At 42.9% G+C, this 19733-nt stretch overlaps 1 protein-coding gene across 1 annotated transcript in view; it reads left to right on the top strand.

Annotated features, from left to right (window-relative positions):
• The first annotated feature begins 972 nt into the window (after positions 1-972).
• Positions 973-19733, top strand: part of LOC111971870 (capping protein, Arp2/3 and myosin-I linker protein 3) — a 58663-nt gene continuing 39902 nt past the window's right edge. The window contains 18 exon segments of the mRNA XM_070445993.1: positions 973-1153; positions 3353-3447; positions 6143-6193; positions 6283-6342; positions 6695-6816; positions 6938-7032; positions 9566-9636; positions 12519-12592; positions 12746-12821; positions 12914-13002; positions 13141-13235; positions 13334-13420; positions 14043-14152; positions 15462-15539; positions 15728-15804; positions 16302-16406; positions 16651-16738; positions 19406-19464. Of these exon segments, the coding sequence (XP_070302094.1) occupies positions 1021-1153; positions 3353-3447; positions 6143-6193; positions 6283-6342; positions 6695-6816; positions 6938-7032; positions 9566-9636; positions 12519-12592; positions 12746-12821; positions 12914-13002; positions 13141-13235; positions 13334-13420; positions 14043-14152; positions 15462-15539; positions 15728-15804; positions 16302-16406; positions 16651-16738; positions 19406-19464 (1565 nt within the window). The 5' untranslated portion in view covers positions 973-1020.

The raw sequence follows: 19733 nt of genomic DNA, 5'->3' as shown, positions 1-19733 counted from the left end.
TCACAAGTTGTTTTGAGGTGTTTTGTTGAGATCAAAAGATAATTTTCTCATGATTATTACATAACWAAAGTTGTTTTGTCAAGATCAGGAGATAAACAAACATACAAATATAAATTCTAATATATTACATTTTGTTAGCAGGTGTTTAATCTTAGATGTCAAAGTGTGTCATACAAACATACAAACGATACAAACATACAAAAACACAAACATATTACATTTTGTTAGGTTGAGTTTAATATTAGATATCAAAGTGTGTCTTTAAAAGTGACAATGGGTCATGTCAGATAGATTTTGGGGGACGTTTAATCCATGTTCTGGGGCCAGGACTAAAATAGTTAAAGATTATTACTAACATCCACTACCGTTGCGCAAGACACTTAAACCCTAAATTGTTCCAGGGGCGCTCCACTGCGGCTGACCCTGTGTGTGTGGTCCCTTAATGTCTATGCTATGGTGTGGTCCCTTAATGTCTATGCTATGGTGTGGTCCCGCCATCCCAGAGGTGTTGGAATAACATACGAGAAGCACTCTTTTCACCCCTCTTCGATCTTGAAATGACTTTTTCTAGCAGGTTAGGATAATTKATGTAGCAGGTTAGGAGACTGAGGTCAAGGTTAGGAAAGGGTTAGGGTTAGCAAAAATGTTCRCCTAACCTGCTACGAAAATCCATTTGTATCTAAGTGGCTTGAAAATAGTGTCCCCATAACAAACAGCAAACTCTGATTTGGAAGCCATCTATAACCACTACAGTGTTCCATCCGTAGCATAATTGGGTTGAAACGTGTCACCGCTTTTTCTATCAGTAGCATCACTATCCTCCTCATCATCTATTGATCAGTATTAGTTTTACAGTTCCAACAATTTCTCATACCACCAAATTGTCTAGCCCACTGTATCTCGTATTCTTTCAATTGTCTCTTTCCAACTCCCCTCCTCCCTTCCACCGCTGCGCGCTCTCTCACGTTGGCACATTAAACTATTCTCTGAGAGCGGGTTTAGCGGCAGTCAGATGGTGGAATGCTTCCGAGAGAAGCAATCCGTTCGGTCCATTATTGCGAAAGGAAAAGGGGCGGTGATAGAGGAAGAAGAGACATGGCATCTAAAGACATAACTGCCTCTTGTTTCGTCAGTGTGAGCAGGGATATTGCAGGTAGGGAAAATATCAACATTATTCCTATTCCCATTATCTCGATCATCATCATCTGTAACGTGTACGGATTCGGGCTTTTCCCAGTCTGCGACTGAACAGGCGCATTGGACTGAGCAACTGAACAAGCAACACCTCTTTCATATATGCTAGTGCCACCAAGCTTTGTGTGTCATTCTTTACATGTCATCATCTAGGCTAAACGTGCGTTGCATGATTTGAGCATTTAAAGTTCGACAATTATGTAAAGCTAAGACACCCTGCTTGCACAGGATTTACGATAAAAGCACAGCAGGCAGATCATGTAAAATCCCCAGGCCTGGGCCATAGGAAAAGGGGCGTTGTGAAAATCATCGTGTGCATCACGCGTGGGTTTACTCGCTCACGGTGTGATCTGCATTCAGAAATTCATGCTAGGTTGTAAGAATAGGAATTGTTACCCTCTCAGCGTGTTGGCAGTGAGCATGGTCTTTCTTTGTCTGCTCTGTGAGTGTGTGTGTGTGTGACAGAGAGATAGAGTGTGTGAGTGAGTGATTGTGAAAGATAGCGAGGGGGAGCAGCATGCATTTTCTTGCCAACAATTTGCATGTATTCTTCACTTTCCTTTTTTGAACAAGCCAGACATGGATACTGTATACTACACTTTTCATTAGTAGAATTCTCAGATGATGAGGCTGCCATTGAGTTGACACAAGCTTACGTCTCAAAAACTCACACCATCAGGCCACACACACGCTCACGCACGCTCACACCTACATCACACACACGCACGCACACACACTTAGGCCTACCTAGCTACACACACACACACTCTCTCACCCTCTAACCAACAACACACACACATGCTCGCGTTTGCAGGGAGTCTCTGCTGAGATAATTATTTCTAATGGCTCTATTAACCACACTGTGATAATTAATTCAGTGGAATCCCTGCCTTTCAATCCACTCACCTACCTGCCAGCCACTTCCCTCTGCCTCAGATAGACAGCTATATAGCATCAGACTCCAAGTGGCCAGAGCCAAAATACCATCTATGTTTAAACAGTCATCATGGTGTTCAGATCATCATCTTCTTCTTCATCATCATCAGAACATTACTCTAAGGATCCTGTCAGAACAATCAGACTCAGCAGCATTCTCTTATTTGACCATGCATTAGTCACAGGTGAAGTACAGCACATTCAGGGCTTTGGGTGGTTGGTTATCCATGATCTAATACCTTTCACCATCTCACCATCTTACCCTCTCCTCGTGTCCTCCGCTTTAGCCTCGCCCCTGTCTCTCTGATGGTGACTCTCTATGTCAGTGTGCCTGTCTGTCTGTGAGGGGATGTCCTCAGGCCAAGCCAGGTTATCTGCAGGTGTCTGGCAGGTGTGGGGGGGTCACACCTCTGACTGGGATTCTATGTGATATCAATGCCTCGGTGACTGAGACTCACTTGAGCAGAGAGGATCCATGTGGTTGCTGCTAGTAGTCATATTGTGCACATAAGGTTGTTTGTGTGGGAAGAAAAAATTGTCTGGCAATGTATTCTGAATCTTATTAATAACAGAATGAATGCGATTGCAGGTTTTCGCCTATGAAACACACAATTAATAATAAGAAGATGTTTGTTGCTTTATTTGGATTATTAGATGAGCAATAATGAAAAGCCAAAAGTGCTTGTTGTATGCATAATAAAAGACAATTAACAGATAATAATGGAACAAATACAACAACAAACAGGAGAGAAAAAAACAGGCAGTTTTTTGTCTCGATCCAGTCTCACCAGCCTCAAGTACTGTATTCCAGCTCTGGCTTCCATATATAAAAAAAAATGCTCTCTATTTTATGGCTTCATTCTGTCCTCGCTCACATATCCTTGTTTTATTGGGCAATTTCTGTGCGCCTGCCATGGAAAACAATACTGTTATTTACTTTTTTAGTGAAAGATCCAACGGTTTTGGAGACTCAATGGTTTTATCCTCTGATAATCTCCCTCTGTTTATGAAATGCCAGATGTAGGTTTTAAATGACACGGTTGGTCTGTCTTCAGTTGTATGGCGAAAGGGCTGTGCACTCAAAGGTCAAGCTCATCTCTTTCACAGTTCTGATGTACTGTATACTTGGTTGATGTGTGTCATTTGTGTGTGCGAAATGTTTGCTTTGTGTGTTGTGTGTATTAGTGTGTATCTGACCATGGGGATGGTTTTCTATTTACAGAGAGTATCAGGAAGATTGTTGACAAGTCATCCATCAAGTTTATACGCGGCATTAAGCTTGACACCAAAAATGGCAAGTCAGAGGACCGGATACTGGTGAGTCCTGTTTTATCTGAATAACTTCGTCTGGTGAAAATAACATTTGCTATATTGATGCGCTGGCTGCGGAGTGGGTGGTATTCCCACAGATCATTGTTGATCTATTGATATAGAGGAGCTCTCCAGGCCATCCACACACAGTACTACTCCGTCCCTCACTACGTCAATACAAGTCTGATGCAGTGGAGGATTCCTCCACAAGACATCGGATGGAAACCGGAAGATTGGTTTAGGAGAGACACGATGCAACATAGGCAGTATTGAAGTGCAATTAATCACTATGGTCAGACTGGCCACATGCCATGAATATATTGAGTTGATATGCTGCTGCTTCCCCATACCGGCTGTGCCTGTCTGGGCATTGTGGTGGGACAATGTAGGACACGGAGGTCTGTAAGAGCATCAGCTTGGGGAGGGGTCTGTTTGAGGCTCTGCCTCTGTGAGACCCTGGTGGTGGAGGCAGTGCCAGGCGCGGGCGGACCTCTGCCTTTGATACTGGGGTGCTTTCATCAGAGAATATGGGGCAAAGATGTGAAATCTTCAATAGAGGAGCTGCAGCCCTGCCAGCTTATAGGACTAAATCTGGGCCAGTGAGCTCTTAAGTGTATAGATCCCAACCTATGTAAGTACAGAAAATGGGCATAAGTATAAGAAATAGAACAACCAAATAACTGAGACTGTACTAACAATTCCACATAAAACTGCATTGAAATGTTTTCATGTTTTTGTGCTCATGAAAACTACCAGCTGATGAGGCAATGGGCTCACACCCCCAGCTGGGCAGACTAGGCCTTGGCAGGGAGTCGTTCCCTCGATGACTGCTTAATGATTCATTATACGGCGAGTTGGAAGAGTTTTGCAATGTGCACCCATTGATATTCAGGGACTATGTCTCTCTGCCAGGACAATGTTATCCATTAAATCCTCGCTGTCCAATCTCTCTCTGCTAAATGGTTCCTTTTTTACTCTGAACTAGAGTAGGGTATCTATCTGGAATTCTAGTCTCTGTGGTGCTTAGATTAAGGCTGAGGAGAGTGTTAGAGTTTAAGCGGTCAAGGTAAAGCTTGGGGAAGGGTTTGGGTTAAGAGTAGGGCTTGCTGATAAAGCCTGAGCGAGGTTAAATGTTTTAAGGTAGGTTCAAGTTCAGGCTGGTAGGTTCTTCTTTCATTGTTCGTCTTCCTCTCCCATCAGGTTTGCTTGAGGCCATGTCATGTACTTTAAATTAGGCTTTGGTTTCCTTGCTTGTGAATTATTTAACCAGGTACTGGAAGTACCTTATTCATGTATAACAGTTGCCTTACCCCCRTATCAAGCCAATAAGAAAAGACAGGCATCATCTCTTCTCCAAAAACAGACACATAAAACTGACACATAATTATATGATGCGTGCAGTGTGTCTCTTTGATCTGGAAGACTTTGATAAGGACTTCTCTCCTGGGGTGACCTGTCTCCCCGTCTCTCCTGCACCATCAGCATGATTTACTTCTATATACTCATATGGTACAGTACTGACACACTGTATCCACTGCCACCTCCTACCCAGTATACCCTCCCTCCCTACTCATCACCTTAATGTGATACAATCCCCACGTTTTAATTAACTCCTTCAGACACAGTGTCTTTGAAGTGGTGGAATGCAGGAGTCTCTCTTGCTCTCTCTCTCTCTCTCTCTCTCTCTCTCTCTCTCTTTCTCTCTCTCTCTCTCTCTCTCTCTCTCTCTCTCTCTCTCTCTCTCTCTCTCTCTCTCTCTCTCTCTCTCTCTCTCTCTCTCTCTCTCTCTCTCTCTCTCTCCCTCCGTAACTTCCGACACTATCGTTGTGGTTTGCTGTTGTGTGTGGGTGTTGTGGCTGCCGGCAAGTGTTTGGCTCTGATGAGTAGAACCAAGCACCTCTCTCCCGAAATGCAAAAGAGAGGGATAGTCACAATTAAATTACTGCATTTTATTAAGAAGGCATACTGTACTAGCTAGTGTTTCTAGAGAGAGAACGAATGAGAGAGAGAGAGAGAGGCAGAGAAAGATAGCCAGAGAGAGAAAGGCAGAAGAGAGAAATGTTCCTCCATCCCTCCTCAGGGAGATGTTTAAAGGGGGCATCAGAGATGAAGAAGCAAATGATCAGGAGCGAAGGAGCAGAAAAAAGAGCAGAGGACGAGAGTCAGAGAGAGCAACTGAAACATATTTGCTGTTTGTTTATCCGGTTAAAAAAAAGTATAAACTGTGCTGTAGCAATAGTTACTAAATGCTCTTCGCTCTCCTCTAAAAGATGGAGACAGGAGCATGAGAATAGGGTATATAGAGATTGTGTTTGTAGCTGAAGGTGATTGTATGTGTGTGAGTACGTGTACAGTACATGTGGGTGTGTGTGTACGCGGGCAGACGGGTGAATGTGGGTGCTTTTAAATCACTTCCCTATGGAACTATTATTGTTGTGACCATTTCTATAAACCATCTTAATACACATCCTGAGAATGCAATCATCCCCAGTAAACAGCATAGCCCATCAAAGCATGATGCTGTGGCAGAAAAGATTCCTGCCCAGATCAATAGGTGAATACAGAGAGTACTCCTCATTTCACTCTCTCCGTTACCATGGCAACCCACGAGAGCGTTGGATGCCCATAGTGAGTCTTGAATGTGCAGTGAACCTTTGCTCAGTGTGGATGACATTTGCTAATGTTTCTCCGTCTGACTCAGGTCCTCACAACATGGAGACTCTATTTCCTGACAGCCAAGGTTCCAACAAAGGTAGCCATCATGATCACTATGTCATTAGCTACTGTTTACCATACACCAAACTCTCAGCATTATGTTAACAAATGTAAATTTTATTACAGATTGAGGTGACATTTAACTTCTTGGAGATCCGAGCCATGAACAGTCACCCAGAGTTTCAGGCGAGTAACATATGCCAGATTAACTGAGGTTTTGAATGGCCATGTTTGTGCATCGTCCATGTGGCCTCTTTTATTTGAACTGATTAGTTGTTTGAACAGATTTATAATGGAGTAGGCCTATTAGCAACATCACCTCAACATCTGAGCAATCAATCAAATCAGTTAATCTAATCTATAATGTGGAGATACTGTATGAGGATCTTAATTCATGTAAGTAGAGCTACAGCAATTRGGTCTCTGCTTGGATATTTACTGCAATTAACTGTTAGTTATCTGGCCATCATGCGGAAAATCACTGGTCCGTCTATCACTCTATTCATTGAAACGACGTTGGTGTTGTTTTCCTATGCAGGTCGTCATAGACTTGGACAAGTCCACTTATTCCCTGAGGCTTCAGTCACGTGACCACCTCAGTCATGTGGTCAGCCACGTTAACTTTGCCCTGTCCAGAATATTCAACAACTCTGTTTTCTCGTAAGTGTCCATTTTCAGGCAGCATAGACTCCTGTACCTGACAGCTTTGAAACCCAGACAAATTATAAATAATGTTAGCTATTATGTCCCTTCTGAAACTTGTCCCCTCTCTCTCTCMCAGTCCCTCCATCTGTCATTCAGACAGTGACCTTTCTGAGGGAAGCAGGAAGTACTCCCCCAGCTCAGAGACGTCTGTTGAAACCCAGAGGGCCTGTGGTAAGAAACACACAGACAGGCAGGAAGACAGACGGACACAGATATACAGACTGCATAAGAGACAGATTCTAGTTGATGATTGACAGACAGGAAATTGTTGAGTAAATTGAAACGAGAGGCTGAAAGCAGGTCCTCATTAAGTGACAAATGGATAGAGAAACCCACTGCACTGCATGCAGTACATATTTTCAAGTTAATTCTTAGCTTTTTACACAGACATTGTAAACGTAGGGTAATTGCACTGCTTGTCATCTCTATTTTCTCTCTCTCAGTGAAACAAACACTTGCTCTGTACCCCTGTCCAGTAGTCAAATAACCAAATCACCCRCGAGTGGCCTCATGGGTGGAATGTTGTTAATATTTTTAATCATTCCATAATTAATAAACATATATTTTTTTTTTACGCTGAATATCCAGTGTTTRTACAGTACCAGTCAAAAGTTTGGACACACCTACTCATTCAAGGGTTTTTCTTTATTTTTGCTATTTTCTACATTGTAGAATAATAGTGAAGACATCAAAACTATGAAATAACACATATGGAATCATATAGTAACCAAAAACTTTTAAACAATTCAAAATATATTTTATATTTGAGATTCTTCAAACCTTTGCCTTGATGACAGCTTTCCACACTTTTGGCATTCTCTCAACCAACTTCACCTGGAATGCTTTTCCAACAGTCTTGAAGGAGTTCCCACATATGCTGAGCACTTGTTGGCTGCTTTTCCTTCACTCTGTGGTCCAACTCATCCCAAACCATCTCAATTGGGTTGAGGTCAGGTGATTGTGGAGGCCAGGTGATCTGATGCAGCACTCCATCACTCTCATCTTGGCCCTTACATAGCCTGGAGGTGTGTTGGGTCATTGTCCTGTTGAAAAACAAATGATWGTCCCACTAAGCGCAAACCAGATGGGATGGCGTATCGCTGCAGAATGCTGTGGTAGCCATGCTGGTGACAGTGGTTCTTCCTGTAAAAGTTGCGTCATACTGCAGTATACCTTCATCCTCATCATTCAGTTAATTGAAATTCAAATTTGAAGTCGTGCACAATTATCAGTTTCTATTTGGTTTAAATCGCCCATTCATTGTCAAGTAGAGACACAGTAGGACCCAAAAGCATAATCAGTGCTCTAACTCCCCCTTGCGGTGGTTTGGAGCAATGAAGCACTGATGCAGGGTAACGTACTATACCACAAATTACCTCTAAATCCCGTGGCATAATCTCAAAACTTTTAATTGAGGAACCACTGTAAGTGTGCCTAGAATTCTAAATAAATCACAGACAGTGTCACCAGCAAAGAAGCCCCACACAATCACACCTCCTCCTCCATGCTTCACGGTGGGAACCACACATGCGGAGATCATCCGTTCACCTACTCTGCATCTCACAAATGCATGGCAGTTGGAACCAAAAATCTCACATTTGGACTCATCAGACCAAAGGACAGATTTCTACTGGTCTAATGTCCATTGCTCGTGTTTCTTGGCCCAAGCAAGTTTCTTCTTCTTATTGGTGTKCTTAAGTAGTGGTTTCTTTGCAGCAATTCGACCATGAAGGCCTGATTCACACAGTCTCCTCTGAACAGTTAATGTTAAGATGTGTCTGTTACTTGAATTCTGTGAAGCATTTATTTGGCCTGCAATTTCTGAGGCTGGTAACTCTAATGAACTTATCCTCTGCGGCAGAGGTAACTCTGGGTCTTCCTTTCTGGTGGGGGTCCTCATGAGAGCCAGTTTCATCACAGCGCTTGGTGGTATTTGCGACTGCACTTGAAGAAACTTTCAAAGTTCTTGAAATGTTCCGTATTGACTGACCTTCATGTCTTAAATGAATGATGGACTGTCGTTTCTCTTTGCTTATTTGAGCTGTTCTTGCCATAATATGGACTTGGTCTCTTACCAAATAGGACTATCTTCTGTATACCTCCCCTACCTTGTCACAACACAACTGATTGGCTCAAACGCATTAAGAAGGAAAGAAATTCCAGAAATGAACTTTTAACAAGGCACACCTAATTGAAATGCATTTCAGGTGCCTACCCCATGAAGCTGGTTGAGAGAATGCCAAGAGTGTGCAAAGCTGTCATCAAAGCAAAGGGTGACTACTTTGAAGAATCTCAAATCCCAAATATATTTTGATCTGTTTAACACTTTTTTTGGTTACTACATGATTCTGTATGTGTTATTTCATAGTTTTGATGTCTTCACTATTATTCTGCAATGTAGAAAATTGGTACTGGTTTTGTTATATTTCAAGTCAGTTTCTTTGATGTACAGTATATAAAGTGTAATAGTGGGATGCAAACTCAAAATGGAATACATTTCAACTCTATATCTGACATGGTACAGGTGTCTTCTTTTGTTAAGCCAATAACAATGTGTGTGAGGTGTATAGTTTTGTTTCAGAGTAGATTTGTTTAAGACTACCAAGAAACACTCTGTGTGACCCCTATTTAGCCCAATGCAGTAAAAGGTTAAAACCCTCCTCTCTCACCATCATCTATTTTTCTTCCTCTCTGTCCGTCTCAGGAGGGTTTTCCGAGACCTACGCTGCCCTGTGTGACTACAATGGAATCAGCTGCAAAGAGGAAGTGCAGTGGGTAAGAGCTATGGGAGTAGGCTTGTTGTGTGTTAGTGCATTGGACTGTTATAGTGCTTTCACAAAGTATTCATACCACTTGACTTATTCCACATTTCATTGTGTTACAGCCTGAATTCAAAATTGATAAAATATTTTTCAACCCATCTACACACAATACCCTATAATGACAAATTGAGATTTTTTTTTGTTGTTGAAAAATATAGAAAATTAAATACATAAATATGTAGTTAACATAAGTATTCACACTTCTGAGTCAATACATGTTAGAATCACCTTTGGAAGCGATTACAACTGAGTCTTCCTGGGTAAATCTCTCACAGCTTTTTACACCTGGATTATTCTTTAAAAAATTATTCAAGCTCTGTCAAGTTGGTAGTTGATCATTGCTAAATAACCATTTTCAAGTCTGGCKTTAGATTTTCAAGCTGATTTAAGTCAAAACTGTAACTCGTCCACTCAGGAACATTCAATGTCATCTTGGTAAGCTACTCCAGTGTATATTTGACCTTGTGTTGTAGGTTATTGTCCTGCTGAAAGGTGAATTTGTCTCCCAGTGAAAGTAGACTGAACCAGGTTTTCCTCTAGGATTTTGCCTGTGCTTAGCTCTATTCCGTTTCTATTTATCCTAAAAACTATCTAGTCCTTCCCGATGACAAGCATAACCATAACATGTGCAGCCACCACCATGCTTGAAAAAGTGGCACTCAGTGATGGTTGTGATGGATTTGCCCCAAACATAACACATAAAGTTAATTTCTTTGCCAATTTCTTTGCAGTTTTACTTTAGTGCCTTATTGCAAACAGGATGCATGTTTTCAGTTTTCTCCTATCACAGCCATTAAACTCTGTAACTGTTTTAAAGTCACCATTTGCTTCATGGTTGAATCCCAGAGCGGTTTCCTTCCTCTCCGGCAACTGAGTTAGGAAGGACGCCTGTGTCTTTGTAGTGACTGTGTGTATTGATACACCATCCAAAGTGTAATTAATAACTTCACCATGCTCAAATGGATATTCAATGTCTGCGTTTTTTTATCCATCTCCAAATAGGTGCCCTTCTTTGCGAGGCATTGGAAAACCTCGCTGATCTTTGTGATTGAATCTGTGTTTAAAATTCACTGCTAGATTGAGGGACCTTACAAATAATTGTATGTTTGGGGTACAGAGATGAGGTAGTCATGTTAAACACTATTATTGCACACAGAGTGAGAGAGTGAGTCCATGCAAACTATTATGTGATTTGTTAAGCACATTTGTACTCCTGAACTTATTTAGGCTTTCCATAWCAAAGGGGTTGAATAGGGGATACCTAGTCAGTTGTACAACTGAATGCATTCAACTGAAATGTGTCTTCCACATTTAACCCAACCCCTCTGAATCAGAGAGGTGTGGGGGGCTGCCATAATCAACATCRWCGTCTTCGGTGCCCAGGGAACAGTGGGTTAACTTTAAAAAATAAAGGAGAGCCGCACACTTTAGGAGCTCAGATGCAAAAAATATATATATTTTTGGCACATTATAAGATCCGATGATAGTATCGGTAATGTGTTTTTGGACCTTTCCTTGGTCGTGTTCTCGCAGGGCAGAAACCTCAGAGATCAATTGGTGAACTCTGATTTACCACCCCAAGATATCCCTGCACAACGTGTATTTYCGCCCCTYCTGGATGGAAACTACAAGTGTAATGTCTGTGCTCAATGCAATGGCACTTATAAATGTAGATCCTTCAAACACCCCCAAACAGGGAAACAGATCCCAATCAAAGGTGTTATCATGTGCTCCACTAAGGCAGTTATTTATCTTATAACTTGTCCTTGTGGTAAAAATGATGTGGGTAAAAAAAAGCGTGAATTAAAAGTACGTATCTCGGAGCATTGTAGCACCATTAGGTGCAAAAACCCGACTTACCCAGTTGCGGCCCACTTTTTGGAAGAAAACCACTCAATTTCGTCTATAGGTTATATTGGTATCGAACATGTCACCCTCCCTAGAAGAGGGGGGTGACCTCGACAATTTATTGTTAAAACAAGAGGCTGCCTGGATCTTTAATTTAAAGACCCTTGCTCCCTTCGGTCTCAACGTAGACTTTGATCTGAAGCCATTCTTGTGATTATTGTGATTTTGCTATTGTAAATGTTTTGTAGGCTTATGTAGCCAAATTTGATCTATGATCGTACTCTATCCATTTATGTTTTTTGTATGCTATTTTAATATATGAGAATTAGCCAATGATATCAGGCCACACCCGGCCATGATTACAGACATCTGTGTGTGTCTTTTGACACTATCTAAATGAGTCACCCCGCAGTGTTTGTCATTATACCCTGATGAAGACACGTTGTCTGTCGAAACGTTGGACATTACATTTTTGCATCTGAGCTCCTAGAGTGTGCGGCTCTCCTTAATTTTTTTAAGCGTTCCACTCCGCTAGCCAGCACCTCGCCTAAATAGGTATGTGTTTCTTTCGCCTCTAAACAGTGGGTTAACTGCCTTGCTATGGGGCAGAACGACTGATTTTTACCTTGTCAGCTCAGGGATTAGATCCAGTAACCTTTCAGTTACTGGCCCAACGCTCTAAACATTAGGCTACCAATAGGCTACCTACTTATTGACTCAAGACATTTCAGCTTTTCATTTTTGATTAATGAGTAAAAATGTATAAAAACTTAATTCCACTTTGACATTATGGGGTATTTTGTGTAGGCCAGTGACACAACATCCCAATTTAATCCCAATTTTAATTCAGGCTCTAACACAACAAAATGTTGAAAAAGGCAAGGTGTGTGTATACTTTCTGAAGGCGAAAAAAATAAGAAAACTGCACTTTCAAATGAGGGGGTAATATACTATAGCAAGTGGACTCATGGGTAATCTTGCTCCTAGGATGTGGACACTATCTATCACTCTCAAGACAACCGGGAGTTTAACCTAGTGGACTTCAGCCACCTGGAGAGCAGGTGAGAGAATGGGAGAGGGAGAGAAAGAAAGAGAGCAGACGCTATCAAATGAATGCTGCTGCAGCCTAAACAAATCCAGCTGCTAAATTAATATCGAGGGTATTTTAAAAATGTACCCGTTTCGATACAGTTATTGTTGTGTGTTTGTGACAGGGACTTGGCAGTGATTGTGGCCTCAATGGCATACAACACCTGGTTCACCAAACTATACTGTAAGGACCTACGCATAGTAAGTATCGTTCTGTCTGTATCTCCTTGTGTTTCAATGGTAATTGAAAGAAGTTATAAGCATGTAATGACACAATATATTTTTAATTTCAGGGGTCAGAGGTCAGTGAGCAGGTTTTGCACACACTCAGTAAATCCTCCAGCCTGGAAGAGCTCACTCTGGAGAATGCTGGTCTCAAATCGTGAGTTTTCCTTTCTTCACAAAACTCTCGTACTCTTTCTTTATGACTAAGAAGAGTATTGGAACGAGAGAAAGAGTGTTTGTTTGTGTCATTGTGTCTACGTCCAAATGTGTGTATTGTATATTGTGTATGTTTCAGTGACTTTGCGCAGAAGCTGTCAGTTGCACTCTCAGAGAATCCTGCTGCTGTCATCCACTCTCTGAACTTGGCACACAACACATTGGACAACCAAGGTACCAAGCAGATGCCTTATTTCCTGTTAGACTCACACATTTGCCTATTTCTGTTTTAGTGACATCTCTCCTCCCTCTGTCTCTTGCTTTTGGTGTAGGTGTGTCTAACCTCATCCAGCAGGTGTGTCGTCTCAGTAAAGGACTGCGTCTCCTCAARCTCTCCAAGACCTCCCTTAACTCCAAAGGTTTGGACTGCTTCATCTCTCCATCCTTCCATCTCTCATTCTCTCTACCAGCCCCACCCAGAGAGAAGGCCCCACCTCCCTGTCCTCCTCCGTGTTACAGAAGCATACACATCCCCTCAGCGTCCCCTGACATTAATACAGGGCAGTAACTCAGCAGACAGGGACAGTCAGCTGGAGAATCAGTTAATGAACACCTTTGGCTACATTTGGGTTTTATGAAGCTGCAACAGCTGATTGAACAAGTCACTAAGCCATGCATGCTAGATTTATAGCTGAGGTGATATAAACCTCTGTACCCCCTGTAAGTCCCCCCTGAACAGCTCAGTGTGTTGTCATGTTTTGTGTCTACTATACAACAGCTTCAAGATTTACGATGTGTCCCCATGGTAACCGTCTTTCAAGCGACCTGCTCTCTATTACTTCCCACACTTATTGAGAGTTTGAATACTGAATATTGAATTAAGAATGATACCGCACAGTCTGATTCTGCTGACAGATGTAGGTGAGAATCACATAATTCAAAATGTTCTGAAGTGTTTCCCCCCCCCCCTTTGGTAAATTTGCATTAGCTAGCTGAATGCATCTCTCTTGGCTTCCCCCTCACCCTCTCTGTGTGTCTCAGGTGTGGTGTCTCTGTCTCAGGCTCTGTGCTCCAGTGATGAGTATTCCAACTCTCTACTGCACCTGGACCTGAGCAAGAACCCTGGGGTCCTGTCTGGGGAGGACGCTTCGGTCAGAAAACACACACACATAAACGCATACACTGAGTGTACAAACCATTGGGAACACCTGCTCTTATCATAGACTGACCAGGTGAATCCAGGTGAAAGATATGATCCCTTATTGATGTCACTTGTTAAATCCACATTAATCAGTGTAGATGGAGGGGAGAAGACKGGTTAAAGAAGGATTTTTAAGTCTTGAGACAATTGATCCATGGATTGTGTATGTGTGCCATTCAGAGGGTGAATGGGCTAGACAAAATATTTAAGTGCCTTTGAACGGGGTATGGTAGTAGGTGCCAGGCGCAACAGATTGATTGTGTCAAGAACTGCAGCGCTGCTGGGTTTTCCACACTCAACAGTTTCCCGTGTGTATCAAGAATGGACATTGGATACCCAATTTCGTGGTATCCAATTGGTAGTTACAGTCTTGTCCCATCACTGCAACTCCCGTATGGACTCGGGAGAGGCGAAGGTCGAGAGCCGTGCCTGCTCCGAAACACAACCCAGCCAACTTTTTATTATTGTTATTTGTCTTTTTTAAATGTTATTTATTTATAAAACCATTTTTTTACCCCTTTTTCTCCCCAATTTCGTGGTATCCAATTGGTAGTTACAGTCTTGTCCCATCACTGCAACTCCCGTATGGACTCGGGAGAGGCGAAGGTCGAGAGCCGTGCGTGCTCCGAAACACAACCCAGCCGAGCCGCACTGCTTCTTGACACAATGCCCACTTAACCCGGAAGTCAGCCGCACCAATGTGTCGGAGGAAACACCGTACACCTGACGACCGTGTCAGCGCACATTGRACCCGGCCCGCCACAGGAGTTGCTAGAGCGCAATGGGACAAGAACATCCCTGCCGGCAAACCCTCCCCTAACCCGGACGACGCTGGGTCAATTGTTCACCGCCCCATGGGTCTCCCGGGCGCGGCCGACTGCGACAGAGCCTGGACTCAAACCAGGATCTCTAGTGGCACAGCTAGCATTGCGATGCAGTGCCTTAGACCACTGCGCCACTCGGGAGGCCCCATCTAGCCAACTTGACACAACTGTGGGAAGTATTGGAGTCAACATGGGCCAGCATCCCTCTGGAACACTTTTGACACCTTGTAGTCCATGCCCCGGCGAATTGAAGCTGTTCTGAGGGCAAAAGGGGTTGCAACTCAATATTAGGAAGGTGTTCCTAATGTTTCGTAAACTCAGTGTACATACACTCACACTTTGTATACAAACCAAAGGTAAAGTAAATGCACTGATTATGCCTTATGCGTGAGTTTCTCAGTTAAACATTATCGTCTTTTCTCTCTCTTTCTACAGAATCTGTACCTTTTCCTTTCCCAGCCTAATTGTTTGGTCCATTTGGACCTGTCTGACACTGACTGTGCCGTTGACTCTGTGAGTATCTAGTGGCTCTGTGAGTTAGATTTTCATTTGCACACTTATATAATGTAGGATTTAATGAGTTTCTCTACACCCTTTGCAACCTCTGTCTCTGTTTTTCATCCTCTATAATCCTCAACCCCTATCTTTTTCTCTTTCCCACTAAAATTGCACAACACAACTGTCTCTCCTCTCTCGCGTAGCTATTTGGGGCTCTGCTGAGGGGGTGTTGTGCTGATCTCTCCTACTTGAATCTCTCCAAAAATTCCTTCTCACACAGGTTAGTCACATATTTGAGATTAACTATTTATTTGGTGTGATGTGGCAGAAAAACGCTTTGAGGCTCTGAGTGAAGATAGAACACTAATTTTAGCAAGAAATCTTTTCTTCTTCAGAAATCCTCAGGCTTCATCTTTTGCTCTCTCTTTTTCTTTTCACTCTCTCTATCTGCCTTTATCTCTGTTGCTCCCTCAAATGAGAAATCAGAAATGAGCTTTGTGGGAACCGCTGGAACATTGTGTTTCCTCTCTGTGGGTGTGTCGGGTCGATTTAAACGAGAACTTGCAGAGCTGTCTGCATAGATAAGACTCATGAATATTTAAGCAGAGCTATTCATCATCTGACCCAACTTGCTCCCTCCTCTTTGGCCAGCTTCATTTTCTCTCTCTTTCTCATTTAATCTCAATCCTCTCGCCACTTTATACCACTCARCTATACCTCCTTTTGCTCTCCCTCTCCTCTCTCGTTCATCTCCCTCTGACCTCTCTCTTCTCCTAGGAAAGTGAAGGAGACCCTGCCGTTGTTCCGCCAGTTCTTCAGCTCGGCCTTCAGTCTCACCCATGTCAGCCTGGCCTCTATGAAGTTACCCCCTGATGCKCTGAGGTCAGTTCCCCTATTCTCCTATTCTCCCCTGCTCTCTCTCACACACCTACAGCTCACTAGAATGACAGGGGCAAGTTTAGCTGCAAAACACACTGGTCYCTATGGCACTTGAGACTGAGTTAAAGGATGTGAACTTGCAGACAGAGGAGGAGGAAAAATGGTCTTTGTTGTTGTAAAACAAGTCAATACCCTTTCCACCTATCACATATTGTTTGTATTTTCTTCCKATTCTGTCTTTCTTTAGGTCTCTTTTCATAGGTCTGACCACAAACCCTCACATTAATGACCTTCACCTGGACATCAGTGGCTGTGAGGTACAAGTCTGTCTTTCTGTCTGTTTGTCTGTCACTCTGCACACAGAACATTCAATTCCTGCTGGCCTTTATAATTTCCCATCTCTGTCTCTCTGGCATTCTTTTCTTATGTTTCAAGTAAGGACTTAGTGTACAGTAGATACAGAGTGCCTGCGGAAAGTATTCAGACCCCTTGACTTTTTCCCCATTTTGTTACGTTACAGCCTTATTCTGAAATTGATTAATTAAGTTAAAAAAAAATCCTCAGCAATCTACACACAATACCCCATAATGACAGAGCAAAAACAGGTTACATTTTTTGGGGCACATTTATAAAAAATAAAAAACAGAAATACCTTATTTACATAAGTATTCAGACCCTTTGCTATGAGACTTGAAATTGAGCCCAGGTGCATCCTGTTTCCATTGATCATCCTTGAGATGTTTCTACAACTTGTTTGGAGTCCACCTGTGCTAAATTCAATTGATTGGAAATTATTTGGAAGGCACACGCCTGTCTATATACAGTGCATTCGGAAAGTATTCAGACCCCTTCCCTTTTTTTCTATACACAATTCCCCACAATGACAAAGCAAAAACAGGTTTTAATCAATTTTTGCTCATTTATAAAAAATAAAATATTACATTTACATAAGTATTCAGACCCTTTCCTCAGTACTTTGTTGAAGCACCTTTGACAGCTGTTACAGCATTGAGTCTTGGGTATGATGCAACAAGCTTGGCACACCTGTATTTGGGGAGTTTCTTCCATGCTTCTCAGCAGATCCTCTCAAGCTTTGTCAGGTTGGATGAGGAGTGTTGCTGCGCAGCTATTTATCTACACACAATACCCCATAATGACAAAGCAAGAACAAGTTTCTAGAAATGTCAAAAAAACAGAAAAACCTTATTTAAAGTATTCAGACCCTTTGCTATGAGACTCGAAATTGAGCTCAGGTGCATCTTGTTTGCATTGATCATTCTACAACTTGATTGGAGTCCACCTGTGGTAAATGTAATATTTCAGTTTTAATTTGTAATACATTTCCAAATACTATTTCATCCATTTTAGAATAAGGCTGTAATGTAACAAAATGTGGAAAAAGTCAAGGGGTCTGAATACATTCCGAATGCACTGTAAGGTCCCACAGTTGACAGTGCATGTCAAAGCAAAAACCAAGCCATGAGGTCGAAGGAATTGTCCGTAGAGCTCCGAGACAGGATTGTGTCGAGGCACAGATCTGAGGAAGGGTACCAACAAAAATTCTGCAGCATTGAAAGTCCCCAAGAACACAGTGGCCTCCATCATTCTTAAATGGAAAAAGTTTGGAACCACCAAGACTCTTCCTAGAGCTGGCCGCCCGGCCAAACTGAGCAATCGGGGGAGAAGGGCCTTGGTCATGGAGGTGGCCAAGAACCCGATGATCACTCTGACAGAGCTCCAGAGAACCTCTGGGGAGATGGGAGAACCTTCCAGAAGGACAACCATCTCTGCAGCACTCCACCAATCAGGCCTTTATGTTAGAGTGGCCAGACGGAAGTCGCTCCTTAGTAAAAGGCACATGACACCCCGCTTGAAATTTGCCAAAAGGCACCTAAAGGACTCTCAGACCATGAGAAATAAGATTCTCCGGTCTGATGAAACCAAGATTGAACTTTTTGGCCTGAATGCCAAGCATCACATCTGGAGGAAACCTGGCACCATCCCTAGAGTGAAGCATGGTGGTGGCAGCATCATGCTGTGGGGATGTCAGTGGCAGGGACTGGGAGACTAGGCAGGATGGAGGCAAAGATGAACGGAGCAAAGTACAGAGAGATCCTTAATGAAAACCAGCTCCAGAGCGCTCAGGACCTCAGACTGGGACGAAGGTTCACCTTCCAACAGGACAACGACCCTAAGCACACAGCCAAGACAATGCAGGAGTGGTTCAGGTCAAGTCTCTGAATGTCCTTGAGTGGCCCAGCCAGAGCCCGGACTTGAACCTGATTGAACATCTCTTATAGAGACCTGAAAATAGCTGTGCAGCAACTCTCCCCATTCAACCTGAAAGAGCTTGAGAGGAACTGCTGCAGAGAAGAATGTGAGAAACTCCCCAAATACAGGTGTGTCAAGCTTGTAGCGTCATACTCAAGAAGACTTGATACTGTAATCGCAGCCAAAGTTGCTTCAACAAAGTACTGAGTAAAGGGTCTGAATTCTTATGTAAATGTAATATTTCAGTTTCTCAAAACCTGTTTTTGCTTTTTCATTATGGGGTATTGTGTGTAGATTGATGAGGGGGAAAAACGATTTATTCATTTTTAGAATAAGGCTGTAACGTAACAAAATGTGGGAAAAGTTGAGGGGTCTGAATACGTTTCCGAAGGCACTGTACATAGAAACAATCTTTTCTCAAGGTCTCGTCTTATTGTGCTTTAAAAGTCCTCCTTCCACAAATGTTGTCTTTCTCTCTCTCTCTCGCGTGTGCCCGCTCTCTCTCTCTCTCTCTTCTCTCTCTCTCTCTCTCTCTCTCTCTCTCTCTCTGTCTCGTCTCTCTCTCTCGTCTCTTCTCCTCTCTCTCTCGCTTCTCTGCTCTCTCTCTCATCTCTCTCTCTCTCTCTCTCTCTCTCTCTCTGCTCTCTACTCTCTCTTGCTACTCTCTCGTGCTCAGTCCTCTCTCTCTCTCTCTTCTCTCTCTGATCCCGAGGCTTGAAATCTGCATGGAGCGTTGCTGCATCCAGCTGTTCCCCAGGGTCTCCTCCCATCCCACCCTGGACATCTCTGACCAACGGTGAGCACAACGACAGGACTGCACCACTATGCGCCCACAGGGTACACTCAACTCGGTTACACCAGGTCGCGACCCAAAAGGTCTGAGTACAAAGATACTCCCTTTCGAACTTAACAACTTAAACCAGTAGAAAGTGTGTATTTGTACGTTGGTAGAGTGCATGTCTATTCATGTCGTATGTGTAAGCTGTCTGTTCTATGCACTGTGTTATGTTGTCTCTTCAGCAGTCCCCCGCAGTTCCAAAGTGTTATCTCTCTTCTGTT

This window comes from Salvelinus sp. IW2-2015, linkage group LG13, assembly GCF_002910315.2.
Source record: "Salvelinus sp. IW2-2015 linkage group LG13, ASM291031v2, whole genome shotgun sequence".
Lineage (NCBI taxonomy): Eukaryota > Metazoa > Chordata > Actinopteri > Salmoniformes > Salmonidae > Salvelinus > Salvelinus sp. IW2-2015.
The sequence above is the reverse complement of the archived record's forward strand: the minus strand, read 5'-3'. Positions and strand labels throughout refer to the sequence as shown.